Source organism: Moesziomyces antarcticus, assembly GCF_000747765.1.
Source record: "Moesziomyces antarcticus DNA, scaffold: scaffold_v10009, strain JCM 10317, whole genome shotgun sequence".
Lineage (NCBI taxonomy): Eukaryota > Fungi > Basidiomycota > Ustilaginomycetes > Ustilaginales > Ustilaginaceae > Moesziomyces > Moesziomyces antarcticus.
The window spans coordinates 632,209-644,022 of record NW_014639001.1 but is presented as its reverse complement, the minus strand read 5'-3'; the positions used below and the strand labels follow the sequence as shown (position 1 = coordinate 644,022).

The 11,814-nt window shown below is 60.2% G+C and overlaps 4 protein-coding genes across 4 annotated transcripts; 2 read left to right on the top strand and 2 right to left on the bottom strand.

The window, feature by feature from the left end:
• Nucleotides 1-776: 776 nt before the first annotated feature.
• PAN0_009d3900 (bifunctional enzyme with catalase and broad-spectrum peroxidase activity) lies at nt 777-3,017 on the top strand (the record flags this gene model as incomplete). The annotated part of the gene is made up of 1 exon (XM_014800859.1): nt 777-3,017. The coding sequence occupies one exon, from the start codon at nt 777-779 to the stop codon at nt 3,015-3,017; it is 2,241 nt and encodes a 746-aa protein (XP_014656345.1).
• An 898-nt stretch (nt 3,018-3,915) lies between these two features.
• PAN0_009c3899 (beta-lactamase) lies at nt 3,916-5,798 on the bottom strand (the record flags this gene model as incomplete). Its single annotated transcript, XM_014800858.1, has 4 exons — nt 3,916-4,120; nt 4,459-4,582; nt 4,657-4,690; nt 4,755-5,798. The coding sequence occupies 4 exons, from the start codon at nt 5,796-5,798 to the stop codon at nt 3,916-3,918; spliced, it is 1,407 nt and encodes a 468-aa protein (XP_014656344.1).
• Nucleotides 5,799-6,712: 914 nt separating this feature from the next.
• PAN0_009d3898 (uncharacterized protein) lies at nt 6,713-8,461 on the top strand (the record flags this gene model as incomplete). The annotated part of the gene is made up of 1 exon (XM_014800857.1): nt 6,713-8,461. One exon carries the CDS (start codon nt 6,713-6,715, stop codon nt 8,459-8,461), a length of 1,749 nt encoding a protein of 582 aa, XP_014656343.1.
• A 288-nt stretch (nt 8,462-8,749) lies between these two features.
• On the bottom strand, nt 8,750-11,593 carry PAN0_009c3897 (uncharacterized protein; the record flags this gene model as incomplete). The annotated part of the gene is made up of 1 exon (XM_014800856.1): nt 8,750-11,593. The coding sequence occupies one exon, from the start codon at nt 11,591-11,593 to the stop codon at nt 8,750-8,752; it is 2,844 nt and encodes a 947-aa protein (XP_014656342.1).
• Nucleotides 11,594-11,814: the final 221 nt, after the last annotated feature.

Below are 11,814 nucleotides of genomic sequence, written 5' to 3'. Positions count from 1 at the left end.
TCGCTCCCTTGCAGCGTTCGGCGCAGAGGTGGGTGGCGAGGCGGCCTCTCATTACGAGAGTAGTGTGACATTTGTCGGCCGAGTATCTCCTGTTCCGACCGTCGAAAGGGTGGCGCCGGGTGCAGTTTCCTCGAATTTCCATGAGCACCCAAATGGAAGGCAAATGGAAGCCGCGCGACGGCTCGGTTCGGGCGGTGGGTGGCGACTGAGCTGCTGACTGACTGCGCATCGCGGCATTCTGATTCCAACTTGCATCAGCCTTTCGAGCCGCGGAACCAATGCGCGCCTAGCTATTACTGCCCAGCCCTGCCCGTTTCACGCTGGCCATGCGCGACAACCTCATGGGTCGCCGTCGCCGCTTTGGCGCGCTTACAGAACAGTGCACTCCAGCAGTAACTTCCAACGTCACGCCGCTTCCTCGAAAATGCACACCGAAATGACCAACGCAATCGCGCACCGACCACTCTCTCTGTCTCCCTGTCTGTGCCTTCGCGCGCATCTACGCAGCCTCGCAGCCTCGTTCGCAGCCTCTGCTATTCCGCCACTTTCCCCGCAAGCAGTCTCGGCCATCGCCCTTCCGCCACTGCCGGCTGAGCATTTGGCACCAACCGAGCCTGGTCGGCGCCTTCCGCCACCCTCACATATATACATACGCCACCCTTTCTTCCCATCCCATCGCTCTCGACCACCATCCTTACGTGCAGCATCTTCATTCTGCTCGCGCGCACGTATTCTCAGACCCTTCACACCAAACTCCAACACACTACATCGCAACCATGGGAGAGTGCCCCGTTGCTCACAACATCGACCCCAAGCGCGTCCCCGCCGCCGGTGGCGGTACCAAGAACAGCGACTGGTGGCCCAACGCCCTCCGTCTCAACATCCTCCGTCAGCACCAGGCAAATTCGGATCCCTTCAAGGCCGACTTTGACTATGCTGCCGCCTTCCAGAGCATCGACTACGATGCGCTCAAGAAGGACCTCACCGCCCTCATGACCGACTCGCAGGACTTCTGGCCCGCCGACTTCGGTCACTACGGTGGTTTCTTCATCCGTCTCGCATGGCACGCCGCCGGTACCTACCGTGTCCAGGACGGCCGCGGTGGTGGAGGAGAGGGCCAGCAGCGTTTCGCTCCCCTCAACTCGTGGCCAGACAACGGCAACCTCGACAAGGGCCGTCGTCTCCTCTGGCCCATCAAGCAGAAGTACGGTAACAAGATCTCCTGGGCCGACCTCTTCCTCCTCAGCGGTAACGTCGCCCTCGAGTCGATGGGCTTCAAGACCTTCGGTTTCGCCGGCGGTCGCCCCGACACCTGGGAGGCCGACGAGTCCACTTACTGGGGTGGCGAGACCACCTGGCTCGGCAATGACGTGCGCTACGAAGAGGGCAACAAGGGCGGCAACCCCAAGGATCTCAAGAACCGCAACCTCGAAGGCCAGCTCGCCGCTTCCCACATGGGTCTCATCTACGTCAATCCCGAGGGCCCTAACGGCGAGCCAGACCCGGTCGCCGCCGCCAACGACATCCGCACCACCTTCGGCCGCATGGCCATGAACGACGAGGAGACCGTCGCCCTCATCGCCGGTGGCCACACCTTCGGCAAGACCCACGGTGCCGGCAACCCCGACCTCGTCGGCCCCGAGCCCAACGGCGCTGACATCGAGAACCAGGGTCTCGGCTGGATCAGCAAGCACGGCTCCGGCAAGGCCGGCGATGCCATCACCTCCGGTCTCGAGGTCATCTGGACCAGCAAGCCCACCCAGTGGTCCAACCTCTACCTCGAGTACCTCTACAAGTTCGAGTGGGAGCTTGAGAAGTCGCCCGCTGGCGCCAACCAGTGGGTCGCCAAGAACTCCGACGCCATCATCCCCGACCCCTTCGACCCGTCCAAGAAGCGTCGCCCCACCATGCTCACCACCGATCTGTCGCTGCGCTACGACCCCGCCTACGACAAGATCTCGCGCCGCTTCCTCGAGAACCCCGACCAGTTTGCCGACGCCTTTGCCCGCGCGTGGTTCAAGCTGCTCCACCGTGACATGGGCCCCCGCGCCCGCTGGCTCGGTCCCGAGGTCCCCAAGGAGACGCTCATCTGGGAGGACCCCGTGCCCCCTGTCAACCACCCTCTCGTCGACGATCGCGATCTCTCGGGCCTGAAGCAGGCCATCCTCGGCACCGGTGTCGACCCATCCAAGTTCCTCCTCACCGCCTGGTCGTCTGCCTCGAGCTACCGTGACTCGGACAAGCGTGGTGGTGCCAACGGCGCCCGTATCCGTCTGGCGCCCATGAAGGACTGGAAGGTCAACAACCCCGCCGTCCTCAACGAGGTGCTCCGCGCCCTCGAGGGTGTCCAGCAGCAGTTCAACTCGGCCAACCAGGGTGGCAAGCAGATTTCGATCGCCGACCTCATTGTGCTCGCCGGCAACGCCGCGCTTGAGAAGGCGTCGGGTCTTCCCGTCCCCTTCACCCCTGGTCGTACCGACGCCTCGCAGGAGGAGACCGAGGAGGACACCTTCAAGTGGCTCGAGCCTACCGCCGATGGCTTCCGCAACTACGGCGGCTCGACCGAGCGCGTGCGTTCGGAGCAGTACCTGGTCGACCGCGCCAACCTGCTCACGCTTTCGCCTCCCGAGCTCACCGTGCTCATTGGTGGTCTGCGTGTGCTCGGCCTCAACTACGACGGCTCGTCGCACGGTGTCTTCACGCACCGCCGTGGCCAGCTGACCAACGACTTCTTTGTCAACCTGCTCGACATGAGCACCGAGTGGAAGGCTGCCGACGGTGGCAAGGGCGAGGTCTTTGACGGTCTCGACCGCAAGTCGGGCCAGAAGAAGTGGAGCGCCACGCGCGCCGACCTCATCTTTGGCTCGCAGGCCGAGCTGCGTGCGCTCGCCGAGAACTACGCCCAGGCCGACAACGCCGACAAGTTCAGCAAGGACTTTGTCCAGGCTTGGAACAAGGTCATGAACCTCGACCGCTACGACGTCAAGAAGAGCAACATTGCCCGCGCCAAGTTCTGATTGCGTAGATCCTGAGTTGTGGCCGATGTGTAATTGGAAGATGTGTTTTATCTCGTGATCAGGATCGGCAAGTGTGCTACCGACGCTGCCAACGCGATGATGTTTGATTTTTCGACTTCCAACGCGATGGTAGCATGGTTTAAGTGGGTTGTCCAACCGACGTTTTCGGAGTGAGGTTTTTAGTATGGTGTCAGTGCTTGAGTCCGAGTACTTCTGACGCGGGAATGTTGCCGACGCATGGGGTCAGTTCATACCGAGCCCAAATCGAGACTGCGAGGTACTGCGATGCAGCGGATGCTGTGGACGCTACAGTCGACGGGTACTACTGGAGCGCGAGTGAAGTTTTGGTACAGTGCCGTTGCTCTTGTGTTATTGCGATCAACGCCGTCAGTAAACGTGATGTGCCCAAGCATTGCGGTGTTGACTTGTCTTGAAGCATGACACACGCTCGCGTATGCTTGGACCACCTCGCAAGACCTCTCCGACAGTGTGAGCGGGACGTACATCCTGCTCGACGCACGCCAAGTTAGATTGCTGCGGAACTCCAAGCGCAGTATGTATCTGGACTTGCTGCTGGAACGAAGTGTGGTCGTGACGAGCCAAGATTTGCATCGCGAGATGGCACGATCCCAAGGCACACGATGACATCTATGAAGCTACTGTCGGATGCGGGAAGTTGGCGGCGGGTATTGGATTCAGAAGCCGTATGGAAGCGAGTCCGCCATTCCAGAGCTTGAATTTGTAGCCGCCGACGAGATCAGACCTTGGGAGCTGCTCCAACAGGTTGGCCGAGTGGTCCTTGAGCAGTACATGGTGTCGCCGTGCCCGGCCTCGTCCCTACGCTCTGCAGCGTGTCCTTGAGCAACTGTTCGCCCTCCTCGAGCGGGTGTCGAACGGCTCAATGGCGTCGAGCTCGTCCCAAATCTATGTGTCCGTATGGCGAAAGAGGGTCGTTGAACGATGCATCCATGTCGTTGTTGCCATCATCTTCAGCCTCGTCGAGAGCATCGGCCAAAGCAGTCGATGCTACCTCCTCATGCTGCTCGTCGAGACGGTGTTGCTGCTCGTGCTCGACGGTATCAAGCGCATCCGCTGCCAGCACGCTCGACCGATCATGTCATCGCGCAACACAACTCGCTGTTCAAGATGCTTCGGCATGGAGCCCGTCCTTTCTCGCCGCGTGCCAGACGTATTCCCGCTCTGTCCAAAAGCATCGCATTCTCGGACGAAGGACCGAGGTGATGTCATCGAGCACGTATTCAACGGCGGCAACACAATGCGTCGGTCGCGATCATGCCCTTGTCTCACTGCATACTTGTGGGCAACTCAGAATCACAGAATGACGTCGCTAGTACCCGGACATCGAAAGTACTCAGGTCACATTACAGTGGCTTGATTTCGTGCGTCGTTCCGAGCGATTGTGAAGCAGTGTCGTGGCTACTTGGCGTAGGCGGCGTGGACCTGGGGCTCGATCTGGGCGAGGATGCCGAGGGTGCCCATGTCGAGGAACGGACCGATCTGCGACTGGATCATGCCGCACGTTCCGTCCTTGAAGTCGGCCCACCCTGTCCGTATCGTGAATAGCAAGTATAAGTCATTTGATACTGTGAAAGTGTGAATGAAGGCTTGGGGGACTTACAGTAGCTGTTTTGAATGCCGCACCAGAAAAGAGACTGTAGCAGAGAGGTTCTGTCAGCGCAAATGTAAGACTGGACTCATGTGGAGAGAAGGGCGTACCTTGTCGCTGTACTTGAACATGGGGTGTTGGACTGTCAGACGCATTCCGCCGAGCGCCCAGTTCTTGGGCACGCCTTTGACCGTGCATCCCTCGAAGTAGTTGGTAAGCGTAGGGTCGGTGTTGGGGAACTCGCGGTCCATGTCGGCTGCGAGTTTGTCGTCCAGCTGCGGCTTGACGAGCTCCTCGACGCTTTCGGGCGTGAGGATCTTTCCGCCAGTCTTTGGATGGGTGCCACCGTTGAGGAGAGCCACCAAAATCTGGCAGTATTCGGCAGCATTGGCCCAGAGTCCAGCGCCGCCGTAGTGCACCTCGATCTTGGACTCTTGCTGGTTGAGCCAGTGTTCGTTGGGCGAGATGATTCCGTCTGGGTTGCGGTAGTGCGAGCCGACGAGTTTGTCGGCCAGACCAGCAGTCTTGGGAAGGAAGCTGGCGTTCTTGATGCCAAGAGGCGCAAAGATGTGCTTCTGGAAGTAGTCGTTGAGCGAAAGACCCGAAACTCGCTCCACAACTTGACCCGCCCAGTCGATTCCCATTCCGTACTCCCACTCGGATCCAGGCTCGGTGACGTAGGGTCCCATGATGCTCTGCTTGGACGCATCGAATGCATCGATCACCTTGCGGCCCTTCTTGTCTTCGAGCGCTTTGAGTGCCGGGTTGAAGAAGGAGTATCCCAGCCCGCACGTGTGCGTCAGACAGTTCCAGACCGTAGGCACGCGCTTGGGCTTGGATCCATCGATCATCTTGACTTCCGCCATCTCGGGCAGGTACTTGGTCACGTCGTCCTGTAGATTGAGTTTACCCTGCTCGACGAGTTGGAGACAGGCGATGGCGGTGATGAGCTTGGTGCAGCTTGCCACCCAAAAGACCGAGTCGGTCGTCATGGGGTCGGGCTTGCCTGCTTGCTTGACACCCGCCGCGGCCCAAGCTACCTGCTTGCCCGTCTTGTCGGCGATGTACATCACCGCACCCGGCACGGCATTGGGCTGGGAGATGTCGGCGGTAGCCGCATCGAGCACCTTCTGAACTGTGTCTTGCATCGACATGATGGGCAGTGTGGTCGTTTGAAGGCCTTGTGGCGGATTCGTCTGGAAAGGGGCTGTTTATATGGGCATTGGCAGCGGAGAGGCATGCTAGGCGCCACCTTGCAACGCACAAGCCAGATACCTCGTGACCCTTTCGCGCAGCATGAGCGCCGAGCGTCTATCCCGCAGCGTAACCAGGCGGCAGGTGACCGCGGCCTGCACCGAAGCCAAGCCGCAGCACGCAGATAAGCCAAGGGGAAAAGTTGCCGCGACGCATGCCAAACTGGACGGCTGCTTAAAACCGCATCCCCGCGCCAATCCCAGAATGCGGGGGAATCTCGCCCACGCACGGTCCATCCACTCCACCCACTCAACAGTCATCGTCCGTGCCTGAAGGTAGTTCGTTGGGTGTGCTCTGTCAACTTGCGAGATGAAGCCCGATGGCTGGATGCAGGCCGTGTGAGCCAGAGCTTCTACGCCTCGAACCACCCGACAGCGAGAGCAACGCTCACTTTCGAGACGGCGCACCGCAATTTATCCGACACTCCACACCTCCACACCTCCACACCTCCATACTGACAGCTTGCTCGCAGCTTGCTTCCATCTTGATCGCCTGCATCCTGCACACGGTCCTTCGATGCACCTCTGACAATGAACGGGCATCGTCGATGCAGAGCTGCACCAAGTCGTGCTTCAATCGCATTGACCAGGGCACGCTTCATTCGGAAATCGCCCAAGCGAGTTCGAATATGGTGATAGTAACCTCATGTGGCGGCATCGATCGTCAACTTGCCTCATATGCATCATGTGGTGGCTTGGAAATCGTGGGACCACTTCATTGCTCACACGGAGATGGCTCCCAGGCGCCGCCTACTTAAAGGACGCCCAAAGCCACCACTCTGGCGTTCTTCTATCAAAAGTGCCACATCGCAGCCATGTATTTGCTTCGCTCCGACGTCTTACCGGTCGTGCTCCTTACAAAGGTGCTCGTTGCGTCGGCGGTAGCACCACTTATTCCTGGCGCCGCAAGCAACGATGAATTGCTCGACGCCTTTGGAAGTGTAGGCAGCTTCAGCAATCTGCTGCATCACGGTCTGCCGGGTCAAGTAGGGATTGCAGAGGCCCATCAAGCTTCTGCCGCTTCCCAGGGCAGCTTGACCGACCTGCTGCACCACGGCCTGCCGGGGCAGCCAGGAGTCGCACAAGCTGTTCACGCCTCTGCCGCTTCTCAAAGCAGCTTCAACGATCTGCTTCATCATGGTTTGCCGGGGCAACCAGGGATTGCAGAGGGTCTAGACTTCGGTCACGGTCTAGGCTCGCAACAGCAAGGACCGGATCGAGCCCTTCTCCATGATTCTTATTCGCCGTCACTTCACCGTGCTCCGGACCACATGTATTTTCCCGCAAAGACCATATGGTCGACCGAGCCGTGGCACGATCAAGCAGCTTCATCAGCCCTGTGGTCCGGCCTTGAACCTGCGGTCGACGATCGCAATCCGGCCGACCTATCGGCGGTCGTCTTTGGTGCCCGTTCTCACCCGGCTCCGCATGAACAGCAGGTGCTTCCGCCTGCCAGAGGCATAAGGCAGGCTACTCCATCCGTGCGAGCATCAGCTTCTACATCCGATTCTGCGCCGCAGAACCTTTGGCCCTTTCCATCCTCCAAGCTAGACAGGCATGCCTTCATCTCGAGCCTCCAGGACGCCGATCCGATGGAGATGGTCAGGAGGCCAGTGCTGATCGTAACCCAAGAGGAAGACCTCGAGGAAGAAATACGCAACGAGGTGCATCCTAGCCTCGAGCTCAAGTCGGTCTGGAATGCAGAGAGACCCAAGCTGCTTCCGCGTCACGACTCGCACGATGCTTTTGTGGACGCCTTCTCGTACCTGCGTGTGGAACACCTCGGCATCGAGTTGAACTTTGGAGGCCGAAAGTTTTGGCTCATGAAAGTGCATCGGGTTCCGGCGAGTCTAAACGCTCCGACACTCACCGGGCTGTACGTATGGGAGCTCAAGACGTTCGAGGGGCAAGCTGTGCTCGTGTGTCGCGGAATGTACAGTGCAGGCAAGCGCTTCTGGGGCCACCTCAAGCAATCTGCCGAAGTCGGAGCCAAGCAGAGCTTCATGTTTCGCGCCAAGCAAGACCCGGTATCGGGCGCCGACATCTTTTCCGCATGGAAGGCCAATCCTAGCAACTTTGTGGCGCCCACCGACTCTCAACCATGGCGTGCCTCGATTGCCAACTCGGGACTCCGACCCGACCACTCCTCCCAGTTCGTGTATCGCCCCGATCCGTGGTTCCACCAAGCATTCGCTGACTGGATTGATAAGAACGGACCCGCTACGTCGCGGTACCATTTGGGACGGTCACTGGCGCTCGGTCCAGAGTATTTGGGGCTCTTTTCGCTCAAGATGCGCGAGTCGTTCCGTCGCCGTGTCGTCATGACTGCAATCACACTGGAAGGCGAAATGTTCCTCGCCACCCATCATCCACCGGATGCGGCATTCCCAACGTTCGATAAGGCTTTTGTTGCGCTTTGGTCGCGCCAGCATGAGCTGGGAGCCAATTCCTTGGTCGCAAAGGGGCTCTACCACATGCACAGACCTTACTTTGATGCAGCGGTCCGCAAGGCGGACGGAGCGTCGCGCGTTCTCCCCGGCCCTCGTCCTCCACCTCCTGCGTAGGTTGGAAAGGGTCACCGACCTGTCGCAGTCCCGTCTGTGGCCTCTTTGTTTTGCTTCAGCTTGTTTTTCCGGTCGTCGGCTTTCCTCTCAGCAACAGAGCCCAGGCTGGCTCGAGTGCGCTCTCTGTTGAACTTTTGTAATCTCACCAGCTGCGCTGTTCTTTGCGGGGCTACAGCATCTCTGTACTGACTGAGCGGCCTATGTGAAGCCGGAGAGGGATTGGTCCGTTGTCCATGGTCGCCAGGCACCGTCGCCCTGCAGCAAACGCGGGACTTTGAGGGCTCGCCTTCAAAAGATCAGAGGCTGGCGCCAACGTCGTTGTCGGCAGATGTTGGCAAGCTCGGTCGCCTGATCGTATCGGCCGATGTCTTGAGAAGCATCCGTCGACGCTTGCGAGCTGGATCCTTTGCTGAGACGCATCCTACGGCGCATCTCGTGCTCGTAAAGGTCGCGACCATCCCACACGGCCTTGAGCAGCTGCCGGCAGAGGAAGACGCACTGGATCTCGTCAAATTTCTCCCACAAGAGCAACGAGCCGCGGCAGCGCTGCCGGCGCTCGGAACGCGATCGCGCAAAGCTGTCATAGGCGTCCGCACCAATGACGATGTCGGAGCCTAGCGCGAGCTTGACGGGATCTCCTCGGCCGAATTGACGCCGTTGGTCGGGACGCTCGCCAAGCGGTCCAGCGAGCGGCGAAGCGTCGAGCGAAGCATCCAGCTCGCCAAAGATCTCCGAGGCACACTGAAAGTACGCCCAGATTAAAGCTCCGTCCGGTGCGCGGATCCACCACTTTCCTCGCGTCTCCATGGCGTGGGCCACCTGCAGGTCGCCGTGGGTAGAGCCGGTCGGATCCGAGGGACCCGCGTGTTTGCCTTCGCCGCTTGCGCCAAGACGCTGCTGCTTGCGCTCGAGGAATCGGGTGACCTTATCGATCTCGAACCACACCGCATCGGTCGACTTGAGCAGCGTCCTGCAAAAGTAGACGAGCGAGGCTGATTGGAGGCATTCGAAGATGAGATAGCGCAGCTCGGCGGCAAGGCTGTCGTCTTGGGTGAGCGGCATGGGCCTGGAAAGTCGGATCTGAGACTCGATGGCATCGATCTGCAGCTGCACTTCGAGCGTCACGTGGCCCTCGAGAGCATGCGACAGCGATCCGGACGGCATGACGAGTGGCACGGAAGAAGCAGGCTGCGGCACGAAAGCCGCTATCTCGGGAACGGCGCTGAGGCGGTTAATGCGTTCGACGGCCTCGAGCAGATCCAGCGGCCAGCCTACGACGCACTGAGTGGAGCATTCGATAGGATCCTGTTGGCGGCTGTCGGACTCATCCCATCGATAGACATGTTCAAAGATGTCGAGCACATCGCCCTGCTCGCTGGCAGGGCCCATGGTCCGTGACATGGTCTCCCACCAGAGCAAAATGCGCACAAAAAAGCGGAAGGCCGATGCTGGACCGTGGTCGAGCTCATTGACCCACCACGAAGCCGGTGTGCCGGTTGGCGTGCCTGCGAGTACTTGTCGAACAACGGTGATGGCTAGAGCCGTGTAGGCTCGCGAGCTAGTAGCAAAGCCTCGACTGAACTGCTCAATGTGTGCGATGAGGATGGTGCCGGCAAGCAGCTCGAGTGCGCGATGAGCCGAGTTGACCTGTGCTGCGGCGAGCGCAATGAGCTCTGGCGTGTGTAACTGGCCGACAAAGGCGTCCCATTCGGTCTTGCAGCGCGAAAAGTGGGCGTGGGCGAGGCCCTTTTTGCGATGATCCTGGGTGAGGCTGAGGTGGGTGAGGCCGAGGCAGCCTGCGAGGTCGAGCACCATGGGAGACTCGGCAGCGAGCTGGGCGAAGAAGATGCGCCATACGTTCGTGTCGGCGGAGAGCAGGTGGAAGCAGCGAGCGGTGGTGTTGAAGAAGAACGACACGGACTCGAGCTGGATGCGCGTTACGCACAGTTCGCGGATGCGCCTTTGCAGCTCGGCTTCCGGTATGTGCTGCAGGCCCGGACGCGCGGCGGTGGTGTTTGCCAAGACTGGTGTGCCGGAAGCTGCATCAAAGGTGTGCTGGATGCCGGCGGGGCCGTCGGAAGAGGCCGTCCATGTTGACAGCCAGTCGTCGTCAAGCCAGTTGGGGGATCGCGCCTCGGCGCTTGCGGAAGCCAATGTCGGGTCGGCGATAGCGGAAGCGGCAGCGGTTGAACGACGGTGGCGCGCTGCCTTGAGTCGATCTCGAGAAGCAGAGCGATCTGACTGCGTGTCACTGACGCTGTGTACGAATCGTAGCGCAGTCGACTGGTGAGAGGCGTCACTGAGCTGGTCGTCCCTCTTGACAGCGGGCTGGGATGCATCAGCGAGGGCCGAGCCGCTGGCGTGCGGAATGTCGTTTCCAATGGAAGCGCACAAGAGATCGAGCCAGTCATCTAGATGCTTTGGCGAGGTGATGTCACCAGCCGTGCCGGCGGTAACGGTGGGTATAGAGCTATGCTGATGCGCTGAAGCGGGTCGTAAAAGGCGATCGGATGCCTGGCGAGGCGAATGATGTGGCTGTCCGTGTTGGAAGAGTCGCGCCGACTTGGCCGCCGCCGCAGTTGGATATGGGTCAGCATTGGAAGGCTCGGCTTGGGCCTTCACTGCCGCCTCGACACGTGCCGAGCTGGTAGAATGAAAGTACTCGCATTGTCGGTCGTCCTCGAGACAGCGGTGGCAGTGCGGACGTGTTTCGTCGCACTTGATCTTCCGGACGCGGCACGTGGCGCAACCCGAGCGACTGCGAGTGAATCTGCGCTTACGAGCGGGAACAACGGGCAAAGGGCCGAGCCTACCGGCACTCGCGCTGGAAGGCGGCTGCGGAGGTTTGGTGGCCAGCGGAGGCGGCCGGCGTTGCCCGGGCGTGGAGGGAGATGATGGCGTGGCGACTGCAGCGCGTGCAGGTGAGCGTACGTCTGCGGGCGATGCGATAAGCATTCGTTTGGGCGAGCCACCCGCTTCCGTCTGCGTTCGGCTGCTTTGGGCTCTAGTAGGGTCGGAGGGAAGCTCGACTCGCTGGCGTTTATACGGAGGAGCTGTCCTCGCAATGTTCGGCTGAGCCGCGACGGACTCGGCAGCTGCGCCGAACGTCGGGCGATTGTTGCTGGCTGTCATGGCGAGGCAGCTCGTATGTTTCGGCTCATGCTGCAGCGCTCAGACGCACGACTTTGCTGCGACGCGTGCCAGTTCGCCCAGAGATGGTGGGCTCCGGCAAAGCTGGAATGCCCCGAAGTCCGTGCGACAAACCCCGCGCTTGCTCTGGTTTTCAGCTGTCAGCCGCTTCATTTTCGGGAGGTCCGAGAAGATTTCCCGCTCCGCTGCCACTCCTGTATCTC